The 18,071-nt window shown below is 48.1% G+C and overlaps 1 protein-coding gene across 1 annotated transcript in view; it reads right to left on the bottom strand.

Moving 5' to 3' along the window:
- The window catches only part of FAM207A (family with sequence similarity 207 member A), a 247,385-nt gene extending 231,905 nt beyond the window's left edge, over positions 1-15,480 (bottom strand). Inside the window, exon 1 of the mRNA XM_033946314.1 lies at positions 15,150-15,480. Within this exon, the coding sequence (XP_033802205.1) occupies positions 15,150-15,332 (183 nt within the window). The 5' untranslated portion in view covers positions 15,333-15,480. The remainder of the gene's footprint in view (positions 1-15,149) is intronic.
- Between the last annotated feature and the right edge of the window lie 2,591 nt (positions 15,481-18,071).

The raw sequence follows: 18,071 nt of genomic DNA, 5'->3' as shown, positions 1-18,071 counted from the left end.
GACATCCGTGTAAATGTATTGTATATCACCGTACTCTTAAATATGTGTTTTTTGAACCATCACAATTGATAAACTTTGTGGCTATGTCTCGCCTGAATGTTAACAATCTTTGAGCCCTATATTTAGGATATTGTGACCTCATCTCAGTGCTATAGTTCTCAGCTTCTTTTACAATTTTCTTTTTAGATAATTTCGCCAATTTTCAATAATTCTTGGATCCTAATTGTGGACTTGAGCATAAATAGTATATTTGTTTAATTTAAGATTTATATTGCTTTGTATTTGATATCTATCCTATTCTTTCTTGCTTTCTGTACAAGTGTAATACTTGAAATTCAAGTTGAAAATAATAAATAAATAATAATTAAAAAAAAAGATATATTCATATAGGTGTCTTACACTGGCTCAGCTTTATAATTCAACATCAACACCGATTCATCTCAGAATTTTTGGAGATGCTGTTACCATAGCAACTAGTGAACCAGGTTTCCCCCCCCCCCCCCATTACATAAGGTTTATTTTATTCACTCCTATGTTTTACACATTTCAAATACTTATTTCAAAGAAGGTAATTGGACTAAAAAACACTAACCTTCTCTTTTACAAAACCACTCACCATAAAACTAATTTCCACTCTATCATGCTCTCTGCCAGAAACTCCAAGCCCTATATGGCCTGTCTGTCCAAATTAGGTTGTAAGCTCTTCTGAGCAGAGACTGGTCTACTGCGTAAGCCTTTCAGCACTATAGAAATGATAAATAGTAGTATATGCTATTGGTGGAGCTTAATTTTACCTTCTGTTTTTCCTTTCACTTTTTTCTAATAGTGGATCTCCATGCTTTCTTAGGTTCTGTTTTAGAGAGTTTTTCCTTTCAGTATTTCTATTGGGAGGTTATCATAAAACCACTTAAGAGGCATGTCCAGCCAGGACACCACTTGCCTGTGCCTGCCACTATGTTTCTTCTACCATGCAACTGGGGCCTGGCATTAGCATCAACACCATTCAATGAAAGCAGTGGCTAAATACATACATACACAGGCATCACCTCCATCTCCTGGTCTACCAACAGCTTCTTGTGCTTTAAAGGTACCATCTCATCTTCTAAACGTATTTGAGGTAGCTGCCCTACTCACCCTGTCCTTGCTATGCCACCACTACTGCCCTGTACTTAAATATTTTGTGATGTTATACATAAGAATATATTCTGGGATGTTCAAGTGATGTTATACCTAATATATTCTGGGATGTTCAAGCTGTGATTTCTGGTTTCAGAGTGTTTTTGGGAGGGTTTTGTTTGTTTTTTTACAGCAAATCAGGATAGCAAATGGAACACAGGAAGCAGGCTCTTCCCTCTCCCTCTATGACCTATAACCAGTAGTGGCAGTCAGCATGAGACCTGTGAAATAGCAAGATGTATATAGGACTTATCCTTTCCTCCAGTATAGGCTTTCAGTTAGACTGATATCCCAAAGCATTGGGGTCTGAACACATACCAATACTGACTGCCGTGTGCTATTGGTACTGCTAGTGCTGCTTTCATGCTTTGGATAAGTGGAAAAAGGACAAAATAGTTGAATGGAGAATTGGGAGGGTGGGCTGCTATTTTATTTTTATTATCTGGGATAACATGAATTTAAGGATTAAGATGGGGTCATATTGTATAAATGTTTGGGAAACACTGTTAAACAGTTTTAAGTTGGTGTACTGCTCTGGGTAGTTTGATCTTGCAGTCTTTGAAGGTGAATCCCTTGGTCACCCTCTTCAGAAGCCAGCAATTGCTTAGAAGTCTTGGCTTTTGGTGCTTACTCCGATTACAAAAAAGCACAGTTACTTACCGTAACAGGTGTTATCCAGGGACAGCAGGCATATATTCTCACATGTGGATGATGTCATCTACGGAGCCCCGATGCAGACAGCTTTTCAAGCAAACTTGATTGAAGATTCAAGTTTGCTCTGCTGCACCACGCATGCGTGCCTTCCTGCTCCACTAGAGGGCGCATCCCCTCCTCGTGGTCTCCAGTTCACATAACCAGCAAAGAAGCCAACCCCGGGGAGGCAGGTGGGGTGTGAGAATATATGCCTGCTGTCGCTGGATAACACCTGTTACGGTAAGTAACTGTGCTTTATCCCAGGACAAGCAGGCATGATATTCTCAGATGTGGGTGACCTCCAAGCTAATGAAAAAGGGGTGGAGGGAAGTTGGCAATTTAAGCAAACAGGTTACATAAGACCGATTGGCCAAAATGGCCATCGTTTCTGGACAGGGTGTCCAGATAGTAGTGGGAGGTGAAGGTATGAACCAAAGACCATGTGGCAGCCTTGCAGATTTCCTCAATGGGCGTGGACCTGAGGAAAGCTACTGAAGCTGCCATCGCTCGGACTTTATGCCCCGTGACTCGACCGTGCAGCATGAGACCAGCCTGAGCGTAGCAGAAGGAAATACAAGCCGCCAACCAGTTGGACAAGGTGCGCTTGGAAACTGGGCGTCCTAACCGATTAGGGTCAAAGGACAAGAATAGTTGAGGAACAGTCCGATAAGGATGAGTGCGTTGGAGATAAAAGGCCAACGCCCTCTTGCAGTCAAGCGTGTGGAGCGCCACTTCTCCAGGATGAGAGTGGGGCTTGGGAAAAAACACAGGTAAAACAATGGACTGATTGAGGTGAAAATCAGATACCACCTTCGGCAAAAACTTGGGATGAGTGCGGAGGACCACCTTGTCATGATGGAATACAGTGAAAGGTGGGTCCGACACCAAGGCCTGCAGTTCACTAACCCTCCGGGCTGAATTGACGGCAAGCAGGAAGATTACCTTCCAAGTGAGAAACTTAAGAAGACATTTATCCAGGGGCTCGAACGGGGGTTTCATAAGTTGAGCCAGGACCACATTCAGATCCCAAACCACCGGGGGAGGTTTGAGAGGAGAATGAACATTCAAAAGACCTTTCATGAAACGGGAAACCAAAGGACGAAGGGAAAGGGACTTCCCATCCAGGTGCTGATGAAAGGCGGCAATCGCACTAAGATGTACTCGAATGGAGTTGGTCTTCAGGCCAGAATGGGATAAATGAAGCAAATACTCCAGAATCGAAGACACAGGGACTGATACAGGATCCTGGTGGTTAGCGGAGCACCAGGAGGAAAATCTAGTCCACTTCTGAGAATAGCAGAGTCTAGTTGAGGCTTTTCGAGAAGCCTCCAAAATCTCCCTGACTGACTGAGACACTGGGAGGAAGGTCAGGGGGAAAGAAACCAAGCAGTCAGATGAAGAGACTGAAGATTGGGATGTAACAGCAAGCCCTGATTCTGACATAGCAGAGAGGGAAACACAGGCAGAAGCAGAGGATCCCTGACACTGAGTTGAAGGAGAAGGGAGAACCAAGGCTGGTGCGGCCACCGAGGAGCAATCAGGATCAGAGTGGCCCGCACCGATTTGAGATGGAACAGCGCCTGCAGAATCAGATGAAAAGGCGGAAACGCGTACATAAATCTTCCCTCCCAATCTAGGAGGAAGGCGTCGGCCTCGAGACGGTCCGGGGAGTATATCCGGGAACAGAAGTGAGGCAGTTTGTGATTGAGGGGGGAGGCGAACAGATCTATCTGAGGGGTCCCCCACTCATCGAATACCTGTCGCAAGGCCTGAGAATGCAGGGACCACTCGTGCGGCTGGAGGAGGCGGCTGAGTCTGTCCGCCAGACAATTCCACTCCCCTTGTATGTACACCGCTCGAAGGAAGATGTTGTTGGAAACCGCCCACTTCCAGAGGCGCTGAGCTTCCTGACAGAGGGGCCAGGACCCCGTCCCGCCTTGCTTGTTTACATAATACATCGCCACCTGGTTGTCGGTGCGGACGAGAACCACCTGGTCGTGGAGCAGATGTCGAAAGGCCACAGCGGCGAGATAGATGGCCCAGAGTTCCAGCACGTTGATGTGACAGCGACGATCCTCTGCTGACCACATCCCTTGAGTGCGTAGACCATCCAGATGAGCCCCCCAAGTGTACTCCGATGAGTCCGTGGTGAGGACCTTGTGGTGCGGGGGGGCGAGAAAGAGCAAACCCTTGGAAAGATTCGAAGAGTCGGTCCACCAGCGGAGCGATCGTTGCAAGGAAGGAGTCACTGTCACAGGACAGCTGATCGGGTCCTGGTCCTGACGCCATTGAGAGGCCAATGTCCATTGAGGAATCCGTAGATGGAGGTGGGCGAAGGGTATGACATGGACGGTGGAGGCCATGTGGCCCAGAAGAGTCATCATCTGCTGCGCTGAGACAGAGGTCAGCAGCGAAATCCGTCGACTCAGACTTACCAACGCCTCCAGACGCGGAGGGGAAAGGAAGGAGCGGAGGCGAATCGTGTCCAGCACGGCCCCAATGAACTGAAAGGACTGTGAGGGGCACAGCTGGGATTTTGGAAAGTTTATCTCGAACCCCAGGCCCTGAAGGTAAATAATAGTCTGTTGGGTCGCTGAGATAACCCCCTCCCTGGACGGAGCTTTGATTAACCAGTCGTCCAGGTAGGGGAATACCTGAAGACCCTGGGAGTGCAAGGCAACTGCGACCACTACGAGACACTTCGTAAAGACCCGAGGTGACGAGGCCAGGCGAAAGGGGAGGACTCTGTATTGTAAATGCAGGTCTCCCACCTGAAAGCGCAGGAATCTGCGGTAAGCGGGATGCACAGGAACATGCGTGTAGGCCTCCTTCAGATCGAGGGAGCAGAGCCAATTGCCCTCGTCGAGCAGGGGGTAAAGAATCGGAAGGGAAAGCATCCGAAACTTTTCTCGCACCAGAAATTTGTTCAGGCGTCTCAAGTCCAGAATCGGGCGTAGGTCTCCTGTCTTCTTCGGTACCAGGAAGTAACGGGAGTAAAACCCTTGCCCCCGTTGGTTGGGGTGACCACCTCCACTGCCTGTAGGCAAAGCAGGTCTCGAGCTTCCGAGAGGAGGAGGGGTAACTGGGCCCGATTGGGAGGGCACGCACTTGGAGGGCTGTCTGGAGGGATCTCCCGAAAGTTGAGAGTATCCTGATGAGATCACGCCAAGGACCCATGCGTCCGACGTGATTTGTTCCCAACGAGGGTAGAAGGCTCTGAGGCGACCCCGATGGGAAGGAGGCCCGGCGTTGTGGCAGAGGGGGCAGCCCCCGTCCGCGCATCCCGTCAAAAGGACGGGGACGGTTTAGCAGCCGCAGGTGGCTGAGACTTGGGTAGAGCCCTAGGATGAGCTTGTTGGCGCCGGGGCAGAGGCCGTGAGAACGCAGGGGTAGATTTTTGCGGGTAGCGGCGTGGAGGGGCCCGGAACGGTCTGGAGGCGGGCGGTTTAGGCTTAGGCCGGACCAGAGACGCAAACGAGCGCTCGTGTTCAGAGAGGCGTTTCGTAGCTGCCTCGATGGTATCATAAAAAAGTTCCTTTCCCACACAGGGGAGGTTAGCCAACCGTTCCTGTAAGTTGGGGTCCATGTCGACCAGGCGTAACCAAGCTAGGTGGCGCATAGCCACCGCAAAGGCCGCCACCCTGGAGGAAAGTTCGAAGCCATCATAAGCCGCATGAAATAAGTGGAGGCGGAGACTGGAGAAATCCTCTAGGAGCAGGCCAAACGCTCCTTGACGGGAGGCCGGCAAGTCTGCCGCGAAGGCTCCCAAAAGTCCAATCAGATGTTTCAGGTAGGACGTAAAGGTGAAGGTGTAATTTTGTACCCTGGAAGCCATCATAGAGTTCTGGTATAGTCTCCTACCGAACTTGTCAAGGGTCAGACCCTCCCGACCTGGGGGAACCGCCGCTGAGACTCGGGAGGGGTGAGCCTTTTTTAGGGCGGATTCCACCAACAGCGATTGGTGCGATAGTTGTGGGTGCTCAAACCCCAGGCAGGGCACTGTCCGGTACTTAGACTCCATTTTGGAGGGGACAGCCGTCACCATATAGGGAGTCTTCAGGTTTCTGATAAATGCCTGTCGTAGCACAGAGTTAAGCGGCAGGCGAAGGGACAAATCCAGTTCCGCCAGGTACTCCTTCGAATATCTCGAATCGGAGTGAAGGTCTATGTCCAGAGCGTGACCCATGTCCTGGACAAATCGAGTGAAAGAGGGGCGGGACGCTCCCGGAGCCCCGTGAGGGGACGGCGAGCGGGACCTCCGCCGGGCAGAGAAGGACGGAAAAGCTTCCCTCGAATAACGAGGCTCACGCTCTGACGCGCGCTCCGAGACCGGGGAGACACTGTGGAAGTATTCAGAGGTCGAGGACCTGTGTCGCCTCGAGGAGCCCCTCGGGGACGCCGCCGGTGTACGAGGCACCGACTGATGTCGAGTCGGAGACCTGGACCCAGACTCCCTCGGCGAAAGCCTGGAACCTCGGACCGGAGCCCCGGACCGAGGGGGAGTCAGAAGAATCCGAGGGTTGGAGAGTGATAACTCAGTTACCCTCAGCGGTCCCGCGCGAGACGTCGGGGAGCGGCCTCGGAGAGTAGGAGAACCCCGGGCCTTCTTAGAGTTTCGGGGGTTTGAGGGCTCGATCCGTTTAGACCGGCGCTTCGCCCCACGGCAGTCCGTGGGGGGAGAGCGTCTAGAGCGCCTCGGCGAGGAATCCGAGGAGGATGAGATGCGGCGAGGTTGGCGTACCTTGCCCCGAGGGGGGCTCGACGCGAGGCTCAGGCTGGTCCGGCGCACGCGAGGTCGAGGTCGGGGCCAATTGTAAGTGGGCCAGCGCAGTGGACAGCTCCGACGAGATCATCACCCGGAGAATGTCCTGAAAAACGGGCACGGACAGCATCGAGGGCATGTCCGATGCCGCAGTGCACTCCACCGAGGGCGACCTCGATTTTGAGTATTCCCGGGTGGTGGAGGCACGTCCAGAGGACTTTGTCGGGGCCACAGGCATGGAACTTCCGCCATGCGCCGTCGGCGTCCCCAAGGCTGGCTTCTTCGCCGGTGCGGAACCTGAGGAAGGAAGAGGGGAGCCGAGGACTTCTGTGAACTCGAGGACTTCGGGGTCGAGTCTCGAGGCCGAGGTCAAGGCCGGGGCCGACCTCGAGGCTGAGGTAGATGGTTGATTGGCGGCGAAAAGATCCGCCATGCGGGCTTTTCTTCGATGGAGGGCCCTGTTCTGGAAAGTAGCGCACCGGGGGGCAGGAATCGGTTGGATGATCGGCCCCCAGGCAGAGAATGCACCAGCGATGCGGGTCTGTGATGGAAAGGAGCTGCTCGCACCGGGTGCACTTTTTGAAACCGGTCAAAGGCCGGGACATAGAAAACGAAACCGGCCGCGGCCCACGAGGCCACGACAACCCGGAAGCCTCCGGGTTGCCTGAAACGAAGATGACTTCGCGGTTGAGCAGGAAAAACAAAAAATATATGCGCACAGCGAATTTCAGCGATAAAAATAAGAAAAACGCGGTGCTAGAAGGCACTTGGGGCAGAGCCTAAAAATACACGACTTCTAGGCTCTGTGGAAAAATTCGAACTAGAGATGAGGAGGGGATGCGCCCTCTAGTGGAGCAGGAAGGCACGCATACGTGCTGCAGCAGAGCAAACTTGAATCTTCAATCAAGTTTGCTTGAAAAGCTGTCCGCATCGGGGCTCCGTAGATGACGTCACCCACATGTGATAATATCATGCCTGCTTGTCCTGGGATAATTCAACCTAATGTTCAGCCACAAGAAAATGTTACCAAACTAGGCAAAAGTCAGCACAGAAGGAAAACAAAAATCTCAAACACATTTTTCTCAAATACCTTGTGGAAAGACTGTCCTGGAATAGCTTCTCTGCATAAGAGATGGGAAATTTAAGAGTACCTGATTTACTATTCAATGTACTGTATATCACTTTGGGTGAATCTCTTCATTAAAAGGCGGTTAATAAACCCCAATCAATAAATAGCTATCTGATAACAGTGCAACTAAACAGTCCAGACTTCTGTCAGAGCAAACTCCGAACCATTTTGGCCAATTCCTTTCTAAATACCAGAGTGAAAATGACTGGTGAAGTAGCTTAGTTAAGGGCTCAAACCGCACTAAACCACCGGACACGCTAGCCACTACCGCCTCCTCTTGAGCAGATGGTAGTTTTTTGGCTAGCGCAGGGGTTAGCACGCGCTGAAGCCGCTATAGTGGCTTCGTAAAAGGAGCCCTAAGTTTCAAATTTTCAAGTTTCTTAAAAGTTTGTTGTATACGCAATATCAAATACTTCAGTGCATATGACAATTTAAAATTAGGAGACAAAATAAAACAATTTATACAAATAAACATACAGATCTTCTGGTACCTATTATTTTTAGAGAAGGGATAGTCAGCAAATGCTGTTCCGCTGACATAAGTGTCCTGGCTGAGAATATGGTATCAAAAAACAATCCAGAATATGGGATATGGGGGAAGGGGGGGACATTATGGGTTAGTTGAGTGGGTTATTGGTTTATTGTGGGTTAAATATGCATGTTTACTGGTACTCACAAACGGGGAAAGCGTCTCAGAGGTCTCGGTAGGAGATACGCTAGCCTCCAGCGACCATAACATGGTATGGTTCAACATTGGGAAAGGATCCCCTAAATCAATTACAAAAACAAAGGTGCTCAAGTTTCAGGGCGCCGACTTCGCACGTATGGGAGATCACGTTCATCAGACGCTACAGGACCAAGCAGAGACCGGCAATGTGGAAACTATGTGGTCGTACCTGAAATCATCCATACACGAAGCAACTAATCGCTACATAAAATCAGTAGATAAACGGCAAAGAAACAACAAACCCCAATGGTTCACTGAAGAGATCTCACTCCTCATTAAGGAGAAGAAAAAAGCTTTTCTTTCCTACAAACGCACCCAGAGAAGAGAAACTAAAGTAGAATATAAGACTAGATCTGCAGCGGTCAAAACAGCAGCTAGGGAGGCCAAACGTCGAGTGGAAGAAACTCTGGCAAAAAACATTAAAAAAGGGGACAAATCCTTCTTTAGGTATATCAGCGATAGGAAAAGGAACACAGACGGTATAGTACGCCTTAGACAACCGGACGGAAACTACGCGGTGGCGGATTCAGAAAAAGCAGAATTACTAAATGAATATTTCTGCTCAGTCTTCACCTGCGAAGCACCGGGACACGGACCACAGTTGATAATACAAGACGTGGATGACCCGTTTCAGAATTTTGAGTTCACTCCTGGGGACGTCTACAACGAACTGGCAAGGCTAAAGGTAAACAAGGCCATGGGACCGGACAATTTACACCCAAGAGTGCTCAGAGAATTGAGAGATGTCCTGGCAGAACCGTTGGCGGTGCTCTTCAATCTCTCACTAAATACGGGGAAAGTTCCGTTGGACTGGAAAACAGCCAACGTCGTTCCTCTACATAAAAAGGGTTGCAAGGCTGAGGCTGCGAACTATAGACCGGTAAGCCTCACCTCAATAGTGTGCAAACTCATGGAAACACTAATTAAGTACAAATTAGATACGATCCTGAACGAGGGTAATCTCCGGGATCCCAGCCAACATGGATTCACCAAGGGTAGGTCATGCCAGTCCAATCTAATAAGCTTCTTTGACTGGGTAACAAGAAGACTAGACTCAGGAGAGTCCTTGGACGTCGTGTACCTGGACTTCAGCAAAGCGTTTGACAGCGTCCCACACCGCAGGCTGCTGAACAAGATGAAATCTATGGGATTAGGAGAGACTCTAACTGCATGGGTTAAAGATTGGCTTAGTGGCAGACTTCAGAGGGTGGAGGTCAACGGTACCCTTTCTAAAATGTCGGAGGTGACCAGCGGAGTGCCACAGGGTTCGGTCCTGGGTCCACTCCTCTTCAACATATTCATTAAGGATCTGACTCAAGGGCTCCAAGGCAAGGTAACCTTATTCGCTGATGACGCCAAACTATGCAATGTAGTAAACGGCTGTAATCTTCAGGATGCTATGGAGCAAGACCTGCGTACTTTAGAAAGTTGGTCCTTGATCTGGCAGCTGGGCTTCAACGCCAAGAAATGTAAGGTCATGCATCTCGGCAACGGAAATCCTTGCAGAACTTACACCCTGAATGGAGAAACTTTAGCCAGGACTACGGCAGAACGAGACTTAGGAGTAATCATCAGTGCTGACATGAAAGCAGCCACTCAAGTGGAGAAGGCTTCATCTAAAGCACGACAAATGATAGGTTGTATCAAGAGAAGCTTCGTCAACAGGAAACCTGAAGTCATGATGCCACTGTACAGAGCCATGGTGAGACCGCATCTGGAATACTGTGTTCAATTCTGGAGGCCACATTACTGTAAGGATGTGCTCAGAGTTGAATCGGTTCAGCGGATGGCCACCAGGATGGTCTCGGGGCTAAAGGGTCTCCCGTACGAAGAAAGACTGAGCAAATTGCAGCTCTACACTCTCAAGGAGCATAGGGAGAGGGGAGACATGATTGAGACATTTAAGTACATCACGGGACGTGTAGAGGTGGAAGATGATATCTTTCTTCTCAGGGGACCCTCGACCACAAGAGGACATCCGCTCAAGCTCAGGGGAGGGAAGTTTCGTGGAGACACCAGGAAATACTTCTTCACGGAGAGAGTGATTGAGCATTGGAACGAGCTTCCAGTGCAGGTGGTCGAGGCACGCAGCATCTCAGACTTCAAGAACAAATGGGATACCTATGTGGGATCCCTACGAGGTCATGCCAAGGGATAGGGTCACTAGGACTGAATGAGCGGGTCAGTAGAGTGACAGTATAATTACAATTATTCTTTAGGGGGTCAGTAGACTTAAGAGGATGGGTAAATAGTGTGGGCAGACTTGATGGGCTATGGCCCTTATCTGCCGTCATCTTTCTATGTTTCTATATATCATCTTGCATCAATTAAGCTATCCATAAATTTACTAATCTTTTTGAAGGTCTGGCCTCTTCAGAGACTACAGAAGCACACAAGTTTCTTAGGGCCCCTTTTACAAAGCCACAGTAGCGATTTCCTTACAGCAAATGAGACACAACCCATTCAGTTCCTATAGGTTATATCACATTTGCCATGGTGACTTTGTAAAAGGGGACCATAGTTACAAATAGGTGAAGGGGAACCCAAAAATCAGTTTAGGTCTGTGCATTGGACCAGGAAGTAAAATGGAACCCCTAGTTGAACCTTATAGTCTGCCATCAAACTTGGTGCTTCAAGACCTGTGGAGGGGCATAATAAAAAAAAAAGGTCTAAGTCCCCTTTTGGTCTAAGTCCCTAGGCGTCCAAAGTAGGCAGCAAGGAAATATCCATTCTCAAAAAAAAAAAAAACCCAACAACTATATTTTGGGCGTTTTTTTAAAGAATGACCTGTACATTCAGGAGTTTAATCACCAAGACCACCACTACATCTACCTTTTCTCAATTTAAAAAAAAAAATAAAAAAAAATCACCCTCTAACGCCGGTCAAACGCCGGTTAGAGAATCATGGAATCATCTCCCCCGCCCCTCCCCCCACATCAATTGTGGCAGGAGGGATGCCTAGTCCCTCCTGCTGGGCACTCAATGTGACCCTCCACCCAACGGCAGGAGAGATGCCCAATCTCTCCTGCCAACACCCAACTTGACCCCCCCCAGTGATTGCAGCAGGAAAAATGCCCAATCTCTCCTGCCGACACCCACCACTAACCCCTCCCAACAATTGCAGCAGGAGAGATGCCCAGTCCCTCCTGCCGAGACTCCCCACTCTCCTGAAAGAGGATCCCCCTACCTGGTTTAGTTGGCTAGGCAGACAGCTCCTGCCTGGGCATCCCTCCTACCGGCAAACCTTCGGGTGGGGGTTGTGGGCAGTAGGGACTGGGCATCCCTCCTGCTGTGATCGTTGTGGCGGGGGGAGGGAGGGTCGCGGCAAATGCAGGGCAGGGAGACTGGTCATCCCTCCTGCCGCGATCATCACAGGGTTGGGGGGACAGGTTGCCTGGGCAATTGACTTGATCGTGGCAGCCGCGATCAGCTCAGTGGCCCGATCCAGAACTTATACCTGTTTTGACTTGGTCTAAGTCAAAACGTATATGTTCCATCCAGGCAACCTGTCAAACTTTTTGATTATGGCTGCCGGATGACTAAGTCTAGGTTGGCCCACATCCCACCCTACCCACACCTCCAAAAATTCTCCTTTTTGCTCTAGACGCACAGAGGCAGGGAAAAGGCCTAAGCTGGGTTTAGATACGTCTAAAACCCTGTTCGATTATCGGTACTTGAACGACCTGTCTTTTTGATCGTCCAAGTGCCAATTTAGGCGGGTTTTTAGAGAGATAGATAGATAGATTTTTTTTATTATTATTATGTACCTCCTAGTATGTGTCAAGTTAGGATAGAAAACTTGTATCGTAAATTAGTAATGAATCTATGTCACTTTGTAACCTGTTAACTGTACATTAAGTATGTTTAACCTGTAACCTGTCCTGAGCTCTTTGGGGAAAATGGGATAGAAAATAATTAAATTAGCTAGCAAAAACTTAAGAATGATTGTAGAGTACTGTGTTGGGTTTACTTGGTAAACTGGTTCAATATAAAAATAAACGGCAATTGGACACAGTCCCAAGCACTTCCTTTTCCAGCTGCAACTGCTGAAAGAACAGTGTGAAGAGGTAAGATGATAAGTCATGCCTACAGTAAGTTCAGCTTGGTATAGTTACAGTGAAGGGAAACAGGAGAGAAGAGATGGAATGGAAAAGATATTGAAGATCAGAGGTGAAAGAGATAAGAGACATCTTGGAGACAGCAGGGCAAGACCCAGGAAAACATCATCCGTCAACACTGGGGCAATTACATGCACTCAATTACTTGACTAGAACTCTGGAAGTCTGAGCCTCCTCAACACAGAAGGAAGTAATTCTTTTATAAAGGAAGTATCTATGGCACAAGTTAATTTGGAGGGTTTTTATCCAAAATGTAATTACAACTGAATTGGAAGTATCTATGGCACAAGTTAATTTGGAGGGTTTTTACCCAAAATGTAATTACAACTGAATTTCTGAATTGTAATGATTGACTTGCCCGACTTCAACCAGATGATCTAAAACATTTTTGCAACACTTGACATGTATTGTCTGTAAAACAGGGACTGGATTGGACGGGTGAGTGCAAATTTTTTTCCATATGAGCAACAAGTTCTAAAAAGACAGACAAAAGGATTTACAAGTATTTTTTGTGAGCAACCATGTAAAATTTGTGACAATCCTAGAATGTATTAACAATTGCTCAAGTGCTGCACTTAAGAGGGAACAGACCAACCTTAACTAATTTATTCCTCCCATCAGTCACTAGGCCATGGAGGCAACAGAGATTGGTTTATTCATGTAACCCTTCCAAAAGAAAAAAAAAAAAGATATTCCATCATCTCTGCAAGTAATTTTTTTCAACTTCTAAATTAAATGCTTCTAAGTACAAGGACCGACTGAAAAGTAATGAGACTACCTGCCTTTGTTTTTCTTTCCAAGAGGTGGATGTGGTAACTGTACTGGTTCTTGTGACGCTCAAACATTAACGTTTCTGAACCTCCAGTTGGACTACCAGTCTTCATTGCTGGATCACAGCAAGAGGAAGAACATTGGCCTGGATGCACTAAACAATCGCTAATACCGACTGGGTCACTGTTGGCCGATTCTCTGACTGATTGTGGAAGAGCGATCGATGTACCAAAAAGACTGCATGCAAATGATTCACGTGGAGGTTTGTCATAATCTCCGTCTCTCTCGTCCGATTATCGGTGTAATTCTCACACCATGCACAAAACCGGCAAAGGGAAGCCCCAAAAGCAGCCTCCTGCCACTCAGCTGTTTGGAGCAGAAAACCTTTTTTTTTATTAGACAGATGTTGTATCCCATGTGATGGGCAGAGAAAGGCCTGTCATTTTTTTCCAATCGCTAAAACCCCTGAGGTTTTTTTTGTTTTGTTTGCATAACCAAACGTTGTTAGTGCATCAATCGCTTAGCTACTTTGCATGGAGTTTTAGCTAATTTGTATGGCCAGATCGGAAAATAGGCAATTGAAGGGAAAAGCATATGGCGAGCTGTTTTGTGAAGCGGGTCGATAAAAGTGATCATCGCTAAACCTGTGAAAACAGGTTTAGCGATGATCGCCGACTTCAATGCTTTGTACGTTTTGTCATGGTAGATGAGGAAGACATGTTATGCTTGTCGTAACATTTTCGAGAGTCATTACCGCACTTTGCAAATTTAACACAAAATTCAATCACACACCTCTGGCGTAATCTCAGACATGTCTTTACTCATCTGCCATGACAAAAACATACAAAGTTCTTCCTCTCGCTTTGAACCAACATGAAGACTACAGCAGTCCAACTACAGTTCAGAAACTTCAATGCAAGAACCAGTGTTGCCATGTCTACTTCTTGGAAAGAAAAACCAAGAGGCAGTGTCATTACTTTTCAAACAGTCCTCATACATAAGCCGCTGTATCTTAGCACATGATCTCAGACCTGGACTTAGGCAACACAGGTAATTAATTGCCCCATGTCCAAACACTGGAAGGCATCAAATACCCAGGCCAAAAAAGTCTTCTCTCTTTCTTAAGGGCTACTACCCACTACTCCTACCATAGCACTCCAGACTTCAGGGCCAGCTCAGACTATGGACAAGATGACCCAAGGTGCTGATGACAAAGGGAACTAAAATCTCTCCATCTCTCTTCCCTCCCCTCTGTGAGAGGAGAGGAATAGATACCAGATTGAGAGACAGGATTTTGGCACCCTTTAATCACCAGCAATGAGGGTGTGTGGAGGAGATTAAGATAGAAGGGAAGCTATTAGATCATGGGGGGGGGGAGGGGGGAGGGGGGTTCTGATACAAAGGTTGATTCAGGGTGCCAGAGGCCCATAGTTCCTTCAGCCGGCCATGTCGGGCTTTCCATATGCTGTCCCGACCCTTCCGCAACCTAGTCAAGCTCAGTTTTTCAAGTTACGATTCAAAATCTCACTCTCTGACGCTGCTTATGGGCGCCAATACCGTACAACAACCCTGAAATTCTAAATGAAAGTATCACTAAACCTTGTGAATCACAGAGCTGTTCACAAAAATTAGACGAGCATGTGAAGCGACTCCATTATTTCACAGCGTACACGTCTGCGGAAGTGAAGTCACGTTCTAACACACGCTTAGAGCAAGAAGCGCGAGAAAGGGTAATAATGCCATAAAATGCCGCCCTCCTCCAACGTCACTCACCTTCCCGCCAACCGGCTCCGTCCATCCGGCGGATCCCGGCAGACAGACATCCGCAGCAGCAACGCCAGATATAGGCACATTGTCGGCAAAGGGTGCTGGAGCTCCTGTATCCATCAACGACTCGCTCGGCCGGACGGCAGCCTGGTGCAACCGTTGCCTACCACGCTTAATCTTTCCCACCATGGTGACTGCAAGCAGTTAGCAGCGCACGCGCGCAACTTCTTAAGACTAAGGACCACTACAGTCCCCCCTGGAAACAGTGGTTACGTTGCAAGCGTTCCGCACGCACTAGTGGTGTCCCATGTTAAGCTTCCTTTATAGCGGTTTTCCCCACGTGGTCCCATGTTAGCTTCCTTTATAGCTCGATTTACTTTATAGTGGTTTTCCCCACGTGGTCTACTTTCCCAGCTGGTGGTCCTCTTGATGTAGTGCCTACAAGTCTGACACCTTTTGAGGCCACTGGTAAACTTTTCAGAACAAGAATAGCCTTACTGGGTAAGACCAATGGTCCATCAAGCCCTGTATCCCGTTCTCAAAGTGGGCTATCCAGGTCCCTAGTACCTGGCCTAGGGATACCAGACGTCTGGATTGCCCCAGATATGGCCTCCTTTTGAGGACATGTTGTGGGGTCCAGACAGCTTTTCAAAATCCAGCACTTTGGTTTTGAAAAGCTTTCCATCCTGCAGGAGGGCATCTGCGCATGCATGGATACAACACGATGATGTCACGGTGTCATTGCGTCGCTGTCCTGCCCGACAAGAGAAGGCAGCGGGGCTGAGGTGGGATTGGAGATGGGGCTTGGAGGCATGACAGGGCGGAGACGGGGTTGGGATGAGTGGGACGGCATGGGCCTGGGAGCGGTCTAAGGGTCCGGATTTTCCAGACGGAAAATCTGGTAACCCTAACCTGGCCAAAACACAAGGAGTAGCAATATTCCATTCTTCCAAACCAGGGCAAGCAGTGGCTTTCCCCATGTCTTTCTCAATAACAAACTATGGATTTTTCCTCCAGAAAATTGTCCAAACCTTTCTTAAAACCAGCTGCGCTACTGCTCTTACTAGGGTTACTAGATGTCTTTTCAGAGGATGGTCTGGGCATCTGGATGGCTTTGTCTGGGATTTGAAAAGCTGGAACGATCGGGGCCGAGTCTAGCGTGCATTTGTGCATGCACAGCTGCATTCCAGACTTGACCAAAGAGACGAGGTTTGCATGGGACTGGGTTTGGGAGGCAGAATGGGGCAGAGCAGGGGTTGGAATGGGGCGGGGCCACGTATCCTTTTCCAGATGCAAAATCTGGTAACCCTAGCTCAGTGTATCTCCAACTGCGTGCCTCCTGAGATTTCAGGTGTGCCGCGGTACACTGGGGAGGAGGAGAGGCGCTGGCGCCAGCTGACTGCCTACAGGACGTGCCTCTCATGGTGAGAGGCACGTCCTGTAGGAAATCAGTGGGCGCCAGCACCTAACCTTCTCTCTGGCCCTCTTTCCTTCTGGCACCCCCTACTTGCGTCTCAGGGCCCGCCTGGAGGGCCTTCATACAATCGCGGACATCGACATGATGATGTCATCATGGCAATATCCGCCTCAAGCTACGACCACTACCTTTAACTATTCTCTGAATGAAAAAAATATTTTCAACTATTGGTTTTAAAAGTATTTCCCTGTAACTTCATTGAGTGTCCTCTAGTCTTTGTAATTTTTGACGGAGTGAAAAATTGATCCACTTGAACCCGTTCTACTTCACTCAGGATTTTGTAGACTTCAGTCATCTCTCACCTCAGCCTTCTCATTTCCAAGCTGAAGAGCCCTAACCTTTTTAGTCTATCCTCATAAGAGAAGAGTTCCTTTCCCTTTATCATCTCGGTCACTCTTCTTTGAACCTTTTCTAGTGCCGCTATATCTTTCTTGAGATAAGAATTTAACACAATACTCCAGGTAAGGTTGCACAATGGACTGATACAGGGGCATTATAACATTCTTAGTCTTGTTAACCATCCCTTTTTCAATAATTCATAGTATCCTGTTTGCTTTTTTGGCCACCGCCACACATTGAGTGGAAGGTTTCATCATATTTTCTACAATGACACCCAGATCCTTTTCTTGGGAACTAACCCCCAAGGTGGACTCTAGCATCCGTAATGTGACCATTTATTTTTTTCAGCAAAACACGACACCTATTAATTGGCTTTTGTCTTGCGCTCATTTGACTTGCCACCATTAATTGTCAGTCTTGCCCCCAATCCCGCCCTAGCCCTGCCCCAATCCCACCCTAGCCCCTCCCCCCAATCCCGCCCCCAATTTTATCCATTCATTTTTCATGTACACATAGGGCTCCTTTTACAAAGGCGAGCTAGCGGTTTCACGCGCGCTAAACTGCCAGCCATGCTAGGCGCTACTTCCTCCTCTTGAGCAGGTGGTAGTTTTTAGGCCAGCGCAGCGGTTAGCGCGTGATGAAAAGTCACGCATGTTAACCCCGCTAGCGCAGCTTAATAAAAGGAGCCCATACTATCTTATTAATTCATAACGGTAACCATAAAATTAAAAAAAAACACAAAGCACTCTATACGCAGAGAAAATGTTCATTATCATATTTGTGGGGGTTTCAAAGGCAGATGACTTTAAAATATGCAATGTCACCTCAGTAACTTTAGGAAAATAGACAAATATAGTGCAAAATATAAATTCTCAAAACCGACACTTTATGATCACTAAATTCAAAATAAAATCATTTTTCCTACCTTTGCTGTCTGGTGATTTCATGAGTCTCTGGTTGCATTTCCTTCTGACTGTGCATCCTTTCTTTCTGCACTCAGTCCCAACAATTGCCTCTTTCTATTCCCTCCCTCCTTCCTTCCTATGTCCTTAGTGCCCCCAGTGCCTCCTTCCTATGTCCTTAGTTCCCCTTCCTATGTCCTTAGTGCCCCC

The sequence above is a fragment of the Geotrypetes seraphini genome, chromosome 5 (assembly GCF_902459505.1).
Source record: "Geotrypetes seraphini chromosome 5, aGeoSer1.1, whole genome shotgun sequence".
Taxonomy (NCBI): domain Eukaryota; kingdom Metazoa; phylum Chordata; class Amphibia; order Gymnophiona; family Dermophiidae; genus Geotrypetes; species Geotrypetes seraphini.
Note: the sequence above shows the minus strand (reverse complement) of the source record. Positions and strands in the feature narration are given on the sequence as shown.